The sequence below is a fragment of the Lasioglossum baleicum genome, chromosome 2, assembly GCF_051020765.1.
Source record: "Lasioglossum baleicum chromosome 2, iyLasBale1, whole genome shotgun sequence".
NCBI lineage: Eukaryota > Metazoa > Arthropoda > Insecta > Hymenoptera > Halictidae > Lasioglossum > Lasioglossum baleicum.
The window spans coordinates 10,889,941-10,909,990 of NC_134930.1; the positions used below are offsets into that span (position 1 = coordinate 10,889,941).

The following is a 20,050-nucleotide window of genomic DNA, read 5'->3' on the forward strand; positions in this document are numbered from 1 at the left end:
AAAAACTGAAGGTGACCTCCATCACTCTGAAAAAGAAGGGTTGCCAAAAAATTTGGTATAATTCCCTTCAAGTTCTCCTCGAACCACGTTATTTTAGCTAAAAAAAATTTCGGTCGAACCACTAACAGCAGAATAATCTAAGCAGATCACGCTTCGTGGTCCACCCTGCAGAATGGAATTATTCTAGGTTGGAAGAAATGTTTAATTCTCGAGTAAAAATAGTTCCAAGTGTAAAGGGTTAATATTACGTAATACTATTGAATTGCGATAGGAGGATATCATGCTTGATGCGAGAGCCTATTGATTCGGTGCGTCCTTAGAATGGATGGTAGCACAGATCGGAGAGGACACGCTTCGCGACGGTTCCAACAAGTGTCCCCAGCTGTCTTCGGTTCAGAATTATGTGGTGTCGAGGGTATATACGGGGCATAAGAACTGTTGCGAGTAAGAACCCCGTGGACGCGTTTTACAGCCAGCAACGGGTAAATCAACGGCCATTAATTCGATAGTCGAGTTTTTAGTGGAGTCCTCTGGCTGGCCCTCCCACACCAGACTCTCGCTGTACTTCGGGCTACCGGCTCGCGGAGAACAATGGGTCACAAATCACAGGCGGAACCAGCTAAATCTCGTTTCGCGGACTCGAACCGCCACGTAAGTCCTAACGATACGTGGAATAAAAGAATGTTCTCCTTCGTTCCGTCCGGGCCTCGCACCTTTTTTACTCCCATCGTGGAGCCGAAGGAGAATCAATCCGAACGAATAAATCCACTGGTTCTTTTGTGCTCCGCTCGTTTCCTTTTGTACCGGTCGTCTGTTGAACGCCGCACTGTTCATCGAAATAGAGGACACCCAAATCGCGCGCCTGTCCTGGTTCGTCATCAATTCTAGCTTCAATCACATTTACCATGCATCCGAGATATTCGGGAACCCGAAGATCCTCGGGATAAAAAGATAACGCATCTTCTGTTTTTTAAAGTTTTGTCAAAGAATAGGTTCTGTTCCGCTATAAGACGACAATGTTCGTTTCGCAATAAGAAGATCGCGATCCCCTCGTCTTGTTTTGAAGTTGTCTGCTCGACACCGCTTCTTAGTGCCACAACGAGGGGGTTATGTCATATTCTACCCTTTCCCAACGAAAGATATCGCTGCTCGGTCGACCACTTTGTAGTTTGCCGCTAGATTCGAGCCTCTCGTACATTCCCCGTGTTCACTCTCGGCCCACTTGAAGACAAAGTCAAGCCGCTTAGGTACCCTGATCCGAAATACGACGGAAGCCGTCCTGATCCATCGACTTATAGCGGATCAAAACTGTATAACAACGTAAAAAGGGTCCGTGGAATAAAATTAACTGCTTGGGATGATTTGGTGTGAAATGTTTGGAGTTTCATCGTAGACATTTTTCAATGAATTTTATAGTACGAGAGAAAGTGTATATGAGAGTTACACGGTAGTTTGGAGGCCATATTTTATCAGAGAAATATTTTACTTGTATCTTGAATTTAAAACGTGCATTGATCAAGATCACTTTTAAAAATACGGCACTGTATATTTCATATAGGATTACATACTTAAAATATGCACTCGACTTCTGGAAAATATGCACTTCAAAAAAGACGACACGCCAATTAGTATGATCAGTATTTTGAATTTTATTTTCATCGTCAGTTACATGTTGCACAATTTATGAGATTTTAAAGTCATTTCCTGTAGAAAGCGGAGTGGCTTTTTGGAGTTTGCGTAACGCAACTTTCCCATCTTAATTTTCGTCGCTCACGGTATATTGTTATGTATGCAGACGTTCCTGTTTATGACTCTTGAACCTTCCAGAGATATGTTCCGGAACAGAGGGCTTATTCAAGAACAAAGGACTTACTCAAAATTGAAGAGAATTAGCGCTTTTTCGACGATGCAGCGAGTTGCATAATTTCCAAGAACTCAATTCTATAATAAATAAAAAGTAGCAGCCCCTTGTTTCGATCATATTAATCGGGTTGAGTCAAGTGAACAAACGCAGTACGCATTGTATCGCGACGCGAGTTAGTTCGAGCCAGTGTTGGGCAGTAATGAATTACACGAGTATTTAATTACATCTTCAATTACATGTGCAAAAGTGGACTATAATTACAATAAGAAAACGGTTAAATGGTCAAAAACATAAAAATTAGTGGTTTAAAGTAACAATTACACTGAAGTAATTGTTAGACTCAATTACAATTACTGTAATCGTGTTAAGTAATTGCCATTATTCCTTTCACAGTTACTGTAACTGTAATTGTGGTCCGCAATTACAATTACTGGTTGAGCCAAAATAATTGCAATTACCAATTACATGTAATTGTAATTTTATTTCTGCAATTTTCAAGTAATTTTAATGCAATTACAAGTAATTGTAATTTGTAGTTGCAATTACACGTAATTGTAATTGGTAGTTGCAAGTACAAGTAATTGTAGTAATTGGTAGTTGCAATTACAAGTAATTGTAATTGTTAGTTGCAATTACTTAACGCTAAAATGACACTAAAAAAAGGTAATTAGATACCTACTCAATAGAAATGTCTAAAAAGAACAAACAAGAAGCATATGTCAGGAAATATTTATTATTTATTAAATTACAACTCTAAAGAGAAATAGGTTCATGTGTCACTTACATTGACAATCTAGTTTTCTTATTAAGATTTACCCATTTTTTTCTTATTACAAATGTAGGTGCGTGAGGGTGCAAATGTTACAAAAGTTAATTCTAAGAATATGAGTGCGTTAGTGAGAGATTGAAAATATGTGTGCAGTTCATGTAACGATTAATGAGAAAATGTGAAGATCAAAAGATCGTCATATGCAAAAGGTTCGTCGTTCTTCAGCAACTAAATCGATTTTAGTTTGCGAGGCACTTGATCACCGAAACTTCGTAAGGGTTTAAAATTACGTTTACCCGAGAGGTATCGCGTTTCTTTTTTGGACTTTCGGCTACCTTAAACGCGGGAAGGACCATCGATAGGAGCATCCGAGAGCCTTTGATCTGGGCGAACGTCTCGTTGTCGAGCTTTGACGGCGATGGCCGGTAAATCCTCGCTAGAAGATCATCCTTCGTTGGACGGGTACGACGAAGGATGAAACGATGGAGTGAGTTCTCCATTTTTCAAGAATTTCGACAAAGCCAGTTCCCGTGGATACTACGAGCGGAAGAAGGAAGCTGGGACGCGAGAGAGAATGGCTCGCAGGAGATAAAAAGAGAATGGAGCATCCGGGACGATTATCGTTATCATTGATGGGCGTAGCACCGGTGTGTTACCAGCCGCGGTGGCTTTTCGAGTAGCTTCCTCAGAGCACGAGGGTACGATACTCGGATATTACAGATATTTCTTCGATAGAGTGGTGTACGCGACATATGGCGGCGGAACGGGGATGAAGAAGAAGGAAAAGGAAAAGAGAGCAGAAAGGGTGAAGGAAGGCAAGGCTTAAGAGTACGCCGATGCTGAAGCTAGGGGGCTGCCAGTGTGCCGATACGATCTGATAGTCTATTTATCATTCGCCGTGCTTACCTCCGTTACACCCTTCGTTTAGTTTTCATGGGGTCTTTACCTGGCGATATTTACCTCTTTTGCGCGTAACCACCTCTACCCTCCCTTTCTTTTTCGCTGCGATCACGTCATCTGTGAAAATTGGGTAGATGAAATTTAAAATAATAGATACGGTCATTTCGGGACAGACGCTAATTATTTAAATCTTTTTCATAAAGTATTACGTTAACCAAGTAAAAATTTTATATTAATATAAATATTAACCCCTTGTCGTGTTTGAACGAGTCACGCTCGAAATGAAGATTTTAAAGAAACCCTAATAAATATGAATGTTACGCCTTTCTTTTTAAACGAAAGAAAATTTGATTCGTTTGTAATCAATATTTAAGCATTGATTCTACGACAGTTTTGGAGATGAATACGTTTTAAATCGTTGTAACTGCAAAGAAAATGATACGGCAAGGGGTTAATGTGCTGTTTAAAAAAGATCGAAAAAGTGCATCTCTCCCTAGGGTCCGGAGTTAGATGCACTCCTTTCATTTATGACCTCTTCTTCTTACTCCTATTCTTTTTTTTCTTTACTTTAGCTGTCGGGGAGCTATACTCGAAAATTAAACATTTCTTCCGACCTAGAATAATTCTATTGCATATCATTTTTGTTCATTTTATGGATATTAAATTGATGTAATACCTCATACAATACATAAATGTGTAGTAATTGATTAGATACCAACATATTTAATAATGTAAACAATATTATCAATAATGGTACAGCAATTTTTAGCGATGCCTGTGAGAAACCACTCGAATGCTAAGGGTTAAGTCGATACCACTGGATAAAACCATACAATAAGAGCGTAATAACATTTGTACTTACCACTTACAAAAGTATTTCGCAACCAAGCAATTTCGTAACATACGTGCTCTTCAAAATGAGGTTATTTGCATAGATTAAAACGATATAAATGACAACCGAGACACTGTTGGGAATCTAGAATCTGTTATAGTTCTGGTATAGATTTCATAACATAACCGAACACAACAGATCCTGTTTCAAATCTGTAGCCATTCCGGTTACAGAAGCTTGCAGCGGACATTGGAGAAAATCTGGCATTGCAGATTATGTAAATACTTTTTACGTAGATCCTACATGTTTATTCGAGAACCTTCAAGGATAGATAGCGAATGAATCTGTGCTTTCATCGTATAACACGACGTATAGACGAGCGAAGGGAGATTTTACGGTGGAATCGTGCAGGCCCCGATGCACTGCGGGATAGGATACACGAGTGCAACAAATGTCGAGCTGATATGCCGGCGATATTAAGAATATCGATGTCCCGTTGCTCGTCGAACAGTCCGATACGTCCGGCGCGGCGCGGCGCACACGTGGATCGTTCGCATGCACCGTTGAATAGTGTTCGCCACAATTCGAAGTGATCTCAAGTTATTTCTATCGTGACTTAGGGCAAGTCGCCGGTTTCGTGCGATGAATACGCCACTGATACGGCCGGAAGGATGGGGATACGGGAGAGTAGAAGGATATATGTTTGACGACTGGACCCGATTGTATCGTACAACCAAGCCACAGCTCGTCCAATGGCAGATCGATATCACGTTTCTTAACGGATTTACGACCCGTCTTATCTCTCAAAGGCACCGACGACCACGCACCGCGATCAGCCTCGGATGCTATCGCTTAACGATTTCGTTCTGGACTTTACCTGTGCCCAATGCCAACGATTGTCCGACTGGTTAGCCGGAACGCGTGCACCACGGCTCATCGGAGACGATATCGTTTAGATAGCAGATCGCTTCTGGTCTGCGTCGCTCGATACCGTTTCCTTTCGCAACCGGGTTCGACGGAACTTCCCTCGGGACACCGACAAAATCGATTTTTCTATCAGACTTTCGTTTCCTGCCATGACATATAAAAGCTATACTGGTAGAGACAGAATTTTGTTGTATACCAACGTCATTTCATTTTACATTGATACATACCCGGCTTCCTGTTTTTCACCCGAAATACTATTCAAACTCGGGATTTCATCCTTGACTCATAATCAAACTCCGTTTCATCCTCGACCTCTGTCTTTGCCGCATCATATTCGAAAGATGACGGCCTTGGCCACGTCATCTTCAAAACACTGACCTTACCATTCTAGCCCTTACAATTCCTAACCCCCAACCATTCAAGTCAGAACCAATTATGTACACCCTGTTTTCCCTCAACAGGGCGGATTCTTTGTTCTCCGAAGTACATACTCATTTCGACCGACTGTCTTAAGACTGTTGCATGAATATCAGCGGAATAGTTGACGTACAATATTGTATGTATTGTACAAAGTATTCGTACGCCCTTTAAAATAGGATAACATTTTTGTAATTGTACCAAACGACCTAGATTCTTTATAATCAATTAGAAGCATTGGTTTGCGAAATGATGTGCAAAAAAGATTTTCTAAAAATTATAATTTACAAGGTTACATGCCAAAATAATAAAAGCATTTTTTAAAACTTTTTTATTTGAGCCCTTAAAGAAAATTAAAAAAATATATTGTAGATTTATAGTACATAGTTACACACATGCTGAAAATTTCATTGGTGAAAATCATGAGTTTTACAGAACTTTTGATCAGTTTCTGCTTAAAATCCACAGAATCGTACATCTTTCGATGCGTGTCATTTTTTCCTGCGTCAACTGATCTCGATGAAATTTTCAGTATCTGTATCACTAACATAGATATACAAAACATATATTTGAAATGTTCATTAAGGGCCCAAATAAAAAAGTTTTACAAAATGCCTTTTTTACTTTTGCATGTATCCTTGTAAATTATAATTTTTGGAAAATCTTTCTTGCATATCATTTTGTAAACCAATGCTTCTAATTGATTATAAAATATCAGGTCGTTTGGTACAATTATAAACAAGTTATTCTGTTTTAAAGGCCGTGCGAATACTTTGTACACCCACCGTACATATTGTCAACGTGTATTTGATTAAGTTCCGTTGTATCTTACTGATAGAATACTAATTAACGGAATACAACAGTTTGTACAGATACCAAAGAAGTAGAAATTATTTTTTCTGTGCAAGGAAAGCACTGTATAAACAGTCAATTAATTGTTGCTTGTTCTCCTGATATGTATCTGGAGAATTCCCAACTTCATAAAAAAACCACGACTTCTTTTCTTTAAGAGAGGATTCCATATGAATTTCGAATGATTAAGTTCCCATCTCAGAATTCATTGATTCACCGTGAAATCATACAGTTATCCCAAGTGCCATAATAATTTCCGTACCCAGCGTACATAGCAAGGGGTTAAACGAAACATAGAAGGTCGAGTAGATTTTTTTAAAAAGCCAATCCTCCTCATCTCGATCCCCGCTTGTATCCTCTATCCTCTATCACGACTCCACCATAAACGTTCCATAAGACACTTCCACCTGGCAAATCTGTCGAATCAATTACGCCGAAGCGAGGGTTAATATCGTCAGGAACCCGCGAGCGTTCTTCGCGATGCGGACGAGGAGAGCCGGATATAACCGAACAGGAGGAAAACGAAGATCGATACGAGGAAATCGTCTTGTTACCGGGTAATGGCCATTCGTGGGGAACGTGCGAACGAGCTACACAGGAGGATGAGTCTCGGACAACGATCTCTCGGGGCTGTTCGCGCTTGATATCACGCGAAGCAAACTTCCGTGCTCTTCTTCGTGGCGAAAGAGTACGGGGATACCGATCAGCCGTCGAAACCGCATATTACAGCGCATTACGTTGCGCGCACTCATGCGCGAGGGTTCTCGCATAATCGGGACCGTTTATGTCGGCGTCCTCTGCTTCTCTTTGCTCCTTTCTGCGCTGCGCAGAGCAATGCAGGGCAGCGCAGACTACAGCAGCCCCATACGGGCCCGATTAATACACTATCCGCGAATCGCCTGGAAGCTACCGCGCTGGTTTCGCGATAGACCGGCAAAGTTGTAAAGCCGAATGCTCCGCCGGCAATTTACATATCGCGCATGTCGTACTTGTCTCGGAGCATTTGCCTGCACGGGCTCGAATTACCGCGAAAACCGGGGGTGCCTGGCAGTCCGCCGTGAAACACACTACACACATATACCGTCGCAGATGCCTCGATAACACGCACGCATGCACGCACCAACCCCTTCCGTCGAACGACTATCGCGCGGCCCGGAATTCGCTCCCGCGTTTTTTTTACTATTATTGTTGTTATTATCATTTATTACGGACGGGACGGGCCCGTTTTGCAGCCGTAATCAGGTGTCGCGAGAGCGCACACTGTGTTGGTAGTGATAGGACCGATATCGTAGTTACCGATACCATCCTACGAGTATCGATCTGGTATCAATATATCTAGAGACGCGGTAGAAAGATCGCCGATTAACTGTGGTTGTTTTAGCTGAGGCCACAGGCATCTCAACTGGATCAGTTTATGAGATCTTAACTAATGAATTGGGTATGAGAAAGCTATTGGCAAGATGGGTACCGCATTCGTTAAATTCGGATCAAAAACGCTTTCGCGTGAAATGTTCTCAACAACATTTGGATCGTTTGCAAAAAGTAAAACTGACCTTGTGCGTCGATTTGTAACGATGGATCAGACTTGGGTTTACCACTATGATCCTGTATTGCGACAACAAACCGCAGAGTTGACTGCAACCCGGTTGTTCAGCTCCAAAGCAGCCAAAGTGGTCAAAATCGACAAAGAATGTCATGGCATCCGTTTTTTCGGATGGAAAAGGAATTTTGTTAATTGATTAACTTCGAACCAGGGAAGCAATAACAGGAGAGTATTATTCAAACCTGTTGGATCAACCGGATGCATAAATTCGGGAGAAAAGACCTGGCTCAGCGAAGAAGAAAGTCATTTTTCACAATGGTGTTCTTGCAATGGTCAAATTGAAGGAGTCCTGCTATGAATTGTTGGAGCATCCACCACATTCACCATACCTGGCCACCTTAGACTTCCACTTGTTCCCAAACCTCAAAAAATTCCTACGTGGCAGGCGTTTTTCATCAAATGAAGAAGTTATAGCAGCCGTAGATGGTATTTTAGAGGTCTCGAAGAAAATCATTTCAAAGATGGGGTAAATGAATCGGAAAATCGCTGGAAAAAATGTATTGAGCTTAAGAGAGAATATACTGAAGAATAAATGTATTTTGACTCATTGTTTCATGTAATTTCATTGTTAGGCTACGAACTCTCTGAATGACTAGTACAGTGACTCTTATTAATTCTTTGCAGTCGGAGCTATTTTAACTCGAAATTTAAACATTTCTTCCGACCTAAAATAATTCCATTGTATATGATATTTTTTATTTTCTGGATATGAAATTGATATAGTACCTCATAAAATACTTATATGTGTAGTAATTGATTAGATTCACCCCTCGACTGCTAATGATTAATATTTGGACACCCTCAAAAATATAATTCTTTACTTCACTTTATAACTCTTTTAATATTGGGTTGTACTAGTTGGATTATTGTTTTAGAAGTTACACCAATTTTTTTTTGTTTTATACATATTGTTTATAAAAGTTGCATTAACATTGAGGTCATTAGCGACCACTTTTGGTATAAAAGTATCATATAAACGCAATGTTTTGTTAGCGCAATAATACATGAGTGTGGATATATTTAAATTTACTATGTGAATAAATTGTTTAGTATATGAATCGCAATTAGTTGAAATTACTGAGGAAATACTACAAGTTGTCTTTTACCACCTTCTTACGTGGGAATATATTGTAGAAAATTTAGAAAATACATTTTGTAAATCTGTATAGATTATACATATTCTGAAAATGACTCCTAAACCAATTCGTTTTTTGAATAGCATATGAAGATCTTTCAATTGATGACAAAAAAGAATACAATTTTGTTTAATAGGCTCAAGTAATCACAATACTTACAATATGTTCGACAAATGTCTACCATTTTTCGATTATTGTTTTGTATGATACGCCATCATGCTGCCCTTCCTCTGTAGTTCATTTAATAAACTGCGCCGTATACGGCAGGTCTATAAATAGGTTACAGATCTAAAGGGTACGTCACTAGCTGTGCGTAGCATCGATACATAAAAATTCCTGTAGCGTCCTCTCTCAGCCGTGTCGATGTGTTTTATGGTAAGACGACCGAGTCATACGCGGCGCGGCATGTCTCAATACAACTCTAACGAGCGGCCAGTAAAGTATGAGATATGGATAGGATTGGAAAGTGCATTCTTCGAATTTTCCTCGCGAAGCTTCTCTCGCGGATCCGTTCGATTATCGAGAGTCCGCGTAGAAGGTAGGGAAGCAGCCTCCTCGAGAAGTGGAGCCTTCAGATTTTAGTGGCGTGGCTCGCCTATTGCTAGTTTTCCTTAAGGTTTCAGCGGAACGTCGCGCGTCGCACGTAATAACGTCCCGTATCGTACGACAACGGCGCGTATCGGGTACAGCGATACGCGGGTCGATGCTGCTCGGTAATGAAACGGCTCGTTCGGGTATAATTCCCTCGTAAAGAACACGCAATATCGGGGACAGAATAATAACGAAGCGTGGTACGAGACGCACGGTAGCCAGTGGCGTGACGCGGCAATCGTTGCCGGTCGCGCGCGGCCGACTCGGCCGGCCCGGTGGAAATAGACTTTCCAGGTTTAAGGTTCGTCTACGAGGTCGTTAGATAGATCCTCGATCCGTATGCTGCGAGCGTAACTGTCCGGGCCGATCGCCGCCGTGCCGAGGAAACGGCCGGTTAAGCGGACGATATCTCCGGAGTCGCCGGTCGCTCGGAGATCGAAGAGCCGTCGATCGATTTTACTCCCACTAAATACGGGAATTTACGTTTCACGCCCCGACCCGTGAACGTTCGAACGCAATCGCTGCTTTTATTGGTCGTGAAAACGACGAGAATGTTGCCAGGGCACCCCTTTCCCGATCGGCGCGGACGGTGCCGGGAAAACGAGCGCCGTATACCGATCGGTCAGGACGCTGCGTTGGCTGGCTCCAGTCATGACGCTACTCCAGCTTTCAATCCATCGAATCTCCGGACGATAAAACTCCGGGATCGAGAATATAAATCGGCCGACGGGAACCGTAAACAGGTCACCGCGACGGAACGATTATTACTCTTTAATTCTCGCGGTGGTATCGATCAGAGTTTCACGATTTTTCGGGCGCCGGTCTTCAGGCGTCGCACTCACCTGCTGCGCTAGCGGCTGCCTGTTGCCTTAACGACGCGCTCCGAGGACAGGTAGTGAACCAGAGTAGCCCGTTAAACTATCGAGTTTATCGTCCACGGGATCGTAAAATCTCCTTCGCGAGAATCCTCGCCGACTCTCCGACTCCGCCTGAGACCCACCGACAGGATGAATTGTGACCGGACCCCGAAGATCGCCGGGCCCCCTCCTTTTTTATCATTATCCCGCTGCCGAAAATAAACCGCCGCTTGATTTTTATTGAAGCTCAAGCTCCGCCGATATCCTCTCTCGCCCACGGACGATTTATTATGTCGAGGACCTTCCTGCCACGTCCGTTTTCTTTCTCGTTTCTTGCGTTCCTCGATCTCTCGTCTTCCTGGGAACTAGATCGACTCGCGTACACGTGTAACCCGCAACACCTGGCGGCTGCGTCAAGAAGTGGCCGAAGTCTAGCGTGAATTTCAGCGGGAATTTTCGTGAGAAAATCTCGAACCGTTCCTGTGTCGGTGGACACCTGCCCGAACGGTCAACAAGGGAAACTGGACGCTACGGGGTTTATCGCGGACATGAATTTGCGGTCGGAGGGGCGAAGCTTATCTCGCAAAATGGTTCGTGTACCGATCTTCTCGTTCAACTCATTGTTCGAGGTCTTTTTTTTATCACGCGACTTGCTACTCCCGTTACGTCTATCTGGAACTTTCTACGGGTTTGGTTGATGCGTCCTTTTGAAACACCGTCGTGAAAAGTATTTCTAGTTGAGCCTGTCTGAATGGACGAAGTTACAAGCGTCTAAAGTTCATGCGTTGTATCATCGAATTGCTTTAGTTTGATCTACTTTGTCTTTTGAGTACCCAAGGTTATGTCGAGGAACTTCGATATTGGGCAATATTTCGCTGTTCATTACGATGACGCTGCAAAACTGTAAAACAGCGAAAGAATTTCCATTGAAATAGCTGTTGCGTGAAGTTGGGGGCAAAGAATTTATTTCTACACCTAACAGACAACGATATCAAACATAGGTACTCTAGGAAAAATAAATACCAAATCGAACAACTTTTATTATTATACTATTTATATGAACCACTTTCTTAATTATAGCACGTGCGCACATGCATTCGTATATACAACTTTTTCTCAAGAACAAATAAGCTTTTCTCGATATGTACTCTGCGCGTTCGTCAGAGTCCGACACATTCATACAGCCCAACATATACCGCCAAATACAAAGGTATATAAAATGTACATACATAGAGGAGACCGGGGCTAGTTGACTAACTTTTTACATTTTTAATTACCGATGGATCATTAGCATTTTGGTGACTTGTTGTACACCAAAAGTTTGCACATTGACTTGGGTATACAGATTTAATTTTTAAAGTCGCTTTGACTGAACCTAGTTTTAGTTTTAATCAAATTTAGATTAGTGAGGGCACACAATAAGTCAACAAACCCCGGTTGTGGGGTTCGTTGATATATATCTGATGGGGTTAGTTGACTTGACAGTTACTTTTAAGTGTTTAAGAAAAAATAATAGTATTATATTAACAATACTTAAATTTTTATTTGTTCATACATATCTACTGTGGAGAATCAGTTGATGATTTGTAGGCAAAATTAAGCCAAATTAGGCTTACAAATCATTATCCGAGTCACAGTTAATACACACATCCGATGCATTTTTCGTGAGCCCATTTGCTGCAACGTGCGCACTGCACTCACTTCTCGCCACAAACCCTATCAGTGTAAGATTCATTACAGATCAAGCATTCTGAATCATCTTCTGATTCTGAGGACAAGGAATCTTTCTTGAATGACGTAAATCTTATGCTTAGTCAAGTAAGCCTCGTTCGACATTTTTATCATCGTAAGGGCCACACGTGCATAGTCTCGATGGTGCACTGGATAAAATAAAATACCTCAAATTATAGTCAATGTATGATATTTCCATACACTAATCATGAGAAAATATCAAGCAGTACTTAATGGTCAAAAATTGTTAAATAGTCTAAACATAAATATTTAGTTACCGTCGATGTTTTTCAATTTTTTATTCTTATTGGTACAACATGCAAGTTTCGGTCACGACAACACATTACATGGTGAGCTAGTTATTCTTATGTTTTAATATCGCGGAAAGCAGCATCAACTACTTTATAGTATTACATACAATTAGATAAACTAACCTCATTAGTCAACTAGCCCCAGTCTCCCCTACTTTCCAACAGGTACAATACCTCGATTTGAAACAGGCTTTCTGTGATTCAGAGGTAACGACTAATTCGTTACACGATAAAGACAAGCAGGATGGATGGATCAGAGATTCTTCGCAGCAGCAGCGTCTGCTCGAAAATTGTCATTCTGTCGTGCTTTTGTGAGCTGCCTTTGCCCGTAGTAGAAGACTGGACAAGGCTGTCGCGCAGTTGTCGTTGATCGCTCATCCGAGATGTGCACGCGTCCAGGTACAACAGGGCGAACTCGACGGAACGTAATTAGTGCAAGTGCTGGCGGGCACGAGCGAAATGCACAACTGCCGAGCAGGCAAAAGAAAGAATTTGTACACGAAGTCACAAGCCGGAGATCAAAGCGCGTGTCGCTGAAGTTATTTGCGTACGTCTCACGCGCAAGCAGAGGAGATCGCGCGGCAAATGCACGGCGAATTATGTCGCGGCTGGTGGAAAGTCGGACGGCTTGTCCCGGGCAGCGTGCCATTTTTCACATTGTGTTACGCGAACGACGACACTTCCGAGAGAGGTCAAACTTTTGCTTGGGACCTCGTAAGACACAGTGCTGCTGTTACAGTTTTCATGAATCCCCTGCATCGGTCTGTGCACGCTGTGTGCGCTGCGTTCCGTTTGTTTCTCTCATAAACGGCGCAAAGAAAGTTCACATGTTATTACAACATCGTGGTATTTATTTCCCGAAAAATTGCGATGGTTAACTTACTTTCCAAGACGACTGTATACAGCAGGCATGTCAAACTCATTTATCACCAAGGGCCTCATTAAGTATTACATATAAATTAATTCGAGGGCCGCAATAAAAAATGTAGACTTGAAATAAAGAAGAAACACATTTTTTTTATTAACATTGCAGTTACATATGTTGAAGGACTGGTAAGGGGTGGAATGAATTTTTATTTAACTCCTGCTTCCCACAGCCGCTGCAGAATGTTTTTATTTTGCATAAAGATCCGCAGTCTTGTAAGTTATTAGGCACTGACCCCCGTGATTTAAGAATACCAATTTGTTTGGTGGCTCAGAGACGATGTCGGCCCGCCAAGGGTTAAAATCATGTCGGAGTATGGCACACGGGTCTGAGGACGTGCTAAGAACACTATCAATCAGTCGGGAGAGGAGAGCAAGGCCAAACAAGAAACGTTACCCTCTCGGCCAGAGGTCCCCTGCTAACCGGCATTAATTTGGAGCGAATCGTCCACGATAGGTGAGAGACGAGGGTGTCTCGGCTCACCCCAAGGCGTCGATCCGTAGAAGGGCCAATAATTTCGTTGGTTTCTGGGGATCTCGGGCGTAATTTAACCGAGGGCCTAAAGCGGCAGCTGTGCCACGACGACGACGGTAGCAACGGAGGCCGCGGGACCACGGAGTCACGATAAACTCTCATAATTCACTTACGCGATATCCCGACCCGTATAAACCCGTCGCTTAGGCGTGCGTGCGCCCGCGCGCCCCGGCAAATTCTCTATTGAATGCGAATGCCCGTTTCGCAACATTTGTATACGCGCGTATATACGATTATTCATTCGTAACCATTGTACTCGTGCTCACGCGGATCTATCATACGTCGTAATATTCGCCGAGACGGACAACAGATGGAAATTTTGATACACAGGAGAGTAATGAGTCGCACACGCGTCCACTTTAATCCTTCTCGGCCCTGTGTCCAGTGTGACTCGGCAGAAGAGCTTTTGCTTATTTTTAATTGGTAAAGGACTGTCGTAAACGTTGGGACATGTTTTGTTATTTAGCATAAAATCTATACCGTTGGAAAAGTATAGTTGCCAGCTACATTTTCGCTGGAGAAAGTATAATGATAGCGTTAACGGACGAAACGATGCAGCCAATTTTCTGAGCAATGTTTACGACAAAATAATTTCGTCATATAAGCTTAATGTTTATTGAGCATTTATTTCTTAGATCATGATTTGACACGAAAAAAAACATTGTTCACTCAATAATAACCGGCTGAATAACTTGCAGGCATATTAGCGCATTTGAAGTGCACAGCTCTCTCTTGCACTTGTTGCATTCGATGGAATTCGAGCGACTCAACTTCTTTGGCATGTTCTTCATATCTTTTGAAGTAGATGAATCCGAGTAATCGGATGAAAATGACAATTCCCCCTGCGCTCGTTTTGTTGCTAACGGTTTTGATTTTTTGGATAGAAGTTTTTCATTGTCGCTTTTTTTCTCTTTATTGGCAGCTATCTCCTTCGCAGCAGCGCTTTTTGCTTATTTTTGTCTTAAGGGGGTAGACTCGTTTTTCCAGGATTGCAAGGGTGCGGGTTGCGCGTTCTCCTTTCTCGATAATAAAAAAAATGGGGTTTTTCAGTAGATAAAAACGCTAGATAAAAGATCGATCTAGGCCGCTATCAACTCTAAAGTCCCATTTTTTCGTTTATGAGGCGTAATTTGCTATATTCGTAGCTACATGCTGCCGAATAATCCAACTTACGCCTCATAAACGTAAAAATAGGACTCATAGTGGTAAAAATTGCAATTTTTCAAGATTTTCGACCGTTTTACCACTTTTGATCGTTTATAATGCCATTACAGTAAACCAATTAACCAATTTCAATGACATTTTCGGATCGTATTTAATTTATACGAGTTGACCCAACACATCTTTTAAATTTTCGTTATTGGCCGAGCTAAAAAGGTCGTAAAAATCAATTTTTATTATTGTTCTTCACAATTCCGGCCAAATGCATTTTTTTCAACATACCTTTTAGACGTCATTTACTAAACTAATTCTTCTAACCTTACAGAGAAATGAAAGTCGTTTGGTCCATTCATAAAAAAGTTATTCTGATTTAAAGTGTGTGTGATCAGCTTTGTTCCTAATTGTATACAATATGATTCTCCGGTAACTTTGTGCTCGGTGATTATGTCTGCCTGCTACTGGTGTTTCCAATGCGTTATTGCGGAAAAAACACTGTCCCAACTTATACGGTGTTCCACAGAGTTGTGCAGAATTATAATTGAATTACTCCAGGAATTATAATTACATAGTAATTGAATTACTTTGTAATTCAGTTATATTGTAATTTATAATTCAGATCTTCATTCAATTAAACTACAATGTAATTCGTAATTGTAATTAGAATAAAATTACATAATACTTTGTAATTAAATTACATTACAAAATACTTTGTAATTAAATTAAAATTAAAAATTAAAGAATAATAAAGTAATGGGTAAGAAGAGGTTGAAAAATCCATGTGAAGGTTTCAAACAGAAGGAATTTATTATTTATAAATTTATGATATCTGAACAGAAATAACTTCTGCGTTACACATTTTTTAAATTTCAACCATAAACATGAAATAGCGTTACATATTATGAACGAGGACGAGGAATAGAAACTTCGCCGCACAGACAGCAAACAAGTATATGAAAGAAAAACATAAAAATATATCGCACTGCTTCAAAGTTCTGGGCTATAATTTGGAGAGGTGTATTACAATTATATTGTATTTCAATTACACATCTGATTAAAATACTTAGTAATTGAATTAATTGAAAGGTTTGAATTATGTAATTCAGTTACGACGTAATTGGGTAATTGAATTAGCACAACTCTGGTGTTCCAACCTTTACGACAGTCCCTTATATACACATTCTTAATCGCAACAAGTATACTATTCCGATACTACACATGATAGTTAAAAGTAGTAATCAGTTTCGGAGTATGTCGATTGGTCGATGTTTGAATGCGGGGCGACACAATACAAGACATATAATATGTAAAACTATTTTTCCTTATATCATAACTAGAGAGAGATGAATTATATTCGCATACAGCGAAACTGTACGATGCTGTTCGAAAATGGTCAAATATAAATGCGGAATAGCTGGATCGATTAAGCAAAAATTGGTGGGATCGCAAAGGGTTAAAATCCTGTTGGGAAAGATTCTGTAGATAGCTCGTGAAAAGCTCGTGAGAGTGTTATAAAGCCGAACGATAAATATCGAACGACAATAAAGAGAGATTAAGAGTTTATTGCGGTAATACAGGCACGCCTGTATGAAACGTGTGTCGGATATTAGCCTGAACACGAGATTAGGGGCGTTACGGATGTCGAAGAGGCTGCGGGGAATTCCACCGTGGAGGACAGTAAATCTTGTTACCTTTTTAGTGGGAATATATAGAGCGTGGTACAGGAAGTATAGTATCTGTTATTACCATGCAGTGACAAATATAAAAACAATTTTTCCGTAATCTTTCAAGTAGTCCGTGGACGATCAACTGTGCTTGTCACTCAAACTATCATTTCTACATTTCCACCGTGTACTTTCAGTAAACTGCAAATTCACGCGTTTATAATTTATGTTGTCAATGAGAGCGTAAAATGGAGAACAGCGAAAACTGCAGCCTCTTAAAAATTTTCTTTCTCGCAATGTGTGCTATGGAGCTTTCTTAAAACATGTTTATTTTGCACATAAAAACAAATGGAATCCAAGTTCGACGATTGACTAACAAAATTAAAAAGCACTGCATATTTTAAGATCACCAAAATCGAATAAATGAAGAAATGAAAGAGAGTACCTAAAAATCGCACACTTGGACGAGATCTGTTGGAGGCGGCGAATATTCGAAAGACGCAAAGAGAGAAAAACCGATTCTCTGACGAATTAGAAAAGTGTGAAAGAGTTTACGTAGCTTGTTTTTGAAATAATATATGGATCGATGCGACTGAGATGACGTCGAGCACGCGAAACCAATCAAGGTCCCGCAAACGGTGTTCGCGTGGCGCAATGATCTCGCAAAGCCGCGATACGCGTTGTTATCGGTGTCCTAATTGCGAACTGTTCCAGCGTGTAGCACGCGCGACGTACAATCTGGCAGAGCGGCGATAGTCGGCGATGTCGGTGGTGGTGCGGAGCGGCGGTCGAACAATAGATTCGGTTTGATGCAGTTTGATGCATTGCCGGGGCACAGGAGACCGTTAATTTGGTACTCTCCGGAGCCACAGGCGGTCCCGCGCGCGGATTGCCGGTCTCTGTCGCGCGTCGTTCGCGTTAATAACTCATCGAAGTAAATAATAGCATTTGCCAAGGTAGACCGGAGAACGCCACCGGTCCTCGGTTTGTCACTGCCGAGATTCCAGATTCCGCCGCATCGATCGCCTCCTGTCGTTAATGGATGTCCAGTTTGTCTCGTTAACATGGGCACAGACTCGTCGATCTATTATGAATTTGTAACCGGACGTCTGAAAACGTCAATAATACTCAGCCATTCCCACAGATTTTTCGGAAGCCCTCTATTAGGATGTTCCTTAACTATAGGGGCCAACTTTTGATTTTCACATTTTTGAAGTGAAAAACTTCTTTAGGCGCACCGCGTACACGCTTGCTGGGCAGTGAATTAGTCTAATCCGTCACGCTCCGAGGTGAAACGCAATTCATAGAAACAGATAGGTGTGCAATCGTCGTAGAAGTTTTCACTTCGGTCGTGCGGTCTTCTGTGTATTGATATCAGAGTTGTGCAGAATTACAATTGAATTATTCCAGGAATAACAATATTACAAAGTAATTGAATTACATTGTAATTCAGTTGTATTGTAACTTATAATTCAGATCCTCATTCAATTAAGTTACAATGTAATTCGTAATTGCAATGGAGTACAATTATAAAATACACTGTAATTAGATTACATTAATTACGAATTACGATGTAATTCAATTAAAATTAAAAGTTAAAGAATAATAAAGTAATAGGTAAGGAGAGGTTGTGTGAAAAATCCATGAGAAGGTATCAAACAGAAGGAATTTATTGTTCATAGATTTATAATATCTGAACAGAAATAACTTTTGCGTTACACATTTATTAAATTTCAGACATAAACATGAAATAGCGTTACGCATTATGAACGAGGACGAGGAATCGAAACTAAAGAAAAACATAAAAATATATCGCACTTCTTCAAAGTTCTGGGCTATAATTTGGAGAGCTGTATTTTAATTATATTATATTTGAATTATATGTTGTATTTCAATTACATCTGATTAAAATACTTAGTAATTGAATTAATCGAAAGGTTTGAATTATGTAATTTAGTTACGACGTAGTTGAATTACTATACATATAATTGAAATACAATGTAATTCAATTGCGTGATTGAATTACAATGTAATTGAATTAGCACAGCTCTGATTGGTATGTTGTTTTGTCTTACGTCTTTTGTCTAAAAGGTATTTAATATTAATCATAAGTTCACCATTCCCAATCCCAGATAATTATATGATAGGAAGAATCTGCAGGCTCGATCTGCGTATCGACAGTTGTCAGAAATGATTAATTAAGGTTTACTTTTATTAATATTCATTTGAAAACTGTCATACACTGGGGTCCGGGGACCAAAATTTATGAATTCAATCTTCTCACTTTTGTAAGACAACGCACACCAGTCAGCCATAGTGCTCGGTAAGTTGGACGTTAGGGGGCTAACAGCAACGTCATGTAGTTTCCGTGTAAACGTTCGTCACGTGAATCTCTCTCGGCACGGCGACGAGAGATCGTCTCGATCGCTGTCATCGCCGGTAATCACGCCCACGACCGTTTGTACGGCAGTCACGTTCCCAGAAACGTTCGATGCTCACGCTGTTGTTCACGCGTTTGTTCCAGAAACAATGCGAACGTCGACGCCCCGCCCGTCGTCCCGCCGCAGAAGAAAGAGCCGCACGAAAACATCGCCCGAATAGCGAAGCGGTACCTCGACGATAACATGCAGCAGGCGTGGATCAATCCCCGGCTAATATCAATGGTGAGTGTATATAAATGCGGTGATTATACGCCGCGTTAGACGAAGCCAACGTTCTCACGTTCCCGCCGCGTGATATCTATTATCCTTACGGGACGGATACCCGTACCTGTAATTTCAGCCGGACAACAAATTAAATCGCGCAACACGACAGGATGCTATAGAAAGCCTTCCGTACACGCTGAATCCCGTGAATCAACTTTACAGAAACCAGTGCTGGATTTGTCCCTCATTTTCGCGACTTCATTGAGGGAGTAGACTCCTTTTTCCAGGATTGCAAGCGTGTGGGATTCGCGTTCTCATTTCTCGATAATACAAA

The 20,050-nt window shown here is 41.1% G+C and overlaps 1 protein-coding gene across 8 annotated transcripts in view; it reads left to right on the plus strand.

The window, feature by feature from the left end:
- The window catches only part of LOC143218411 (uncharacterized), a 641,385-nt gene that overhangs the window by 150,863 nt on the left and 470,472 nt on the right, over nt 1-20,050 (plus strand). For all 8 annotated transcript variants that reach the window (XR_013011059.1, XR_013011061.1, XM_076443569.1 and 5 more), the window contains one exon: nt 19,596-19,734. Coding sequence is in view for 6 of the 8 variants with exons in the window: in XM_076443569.1 (XP_076299684.1) it covers nt 19,596-19,734 (139 nt within the window). In the remaining 2 variants the exon portion in view is untranslated. The remainder of the gene's footprint in view (nt 1-19,595; nt 19,735-20,050) is intronic.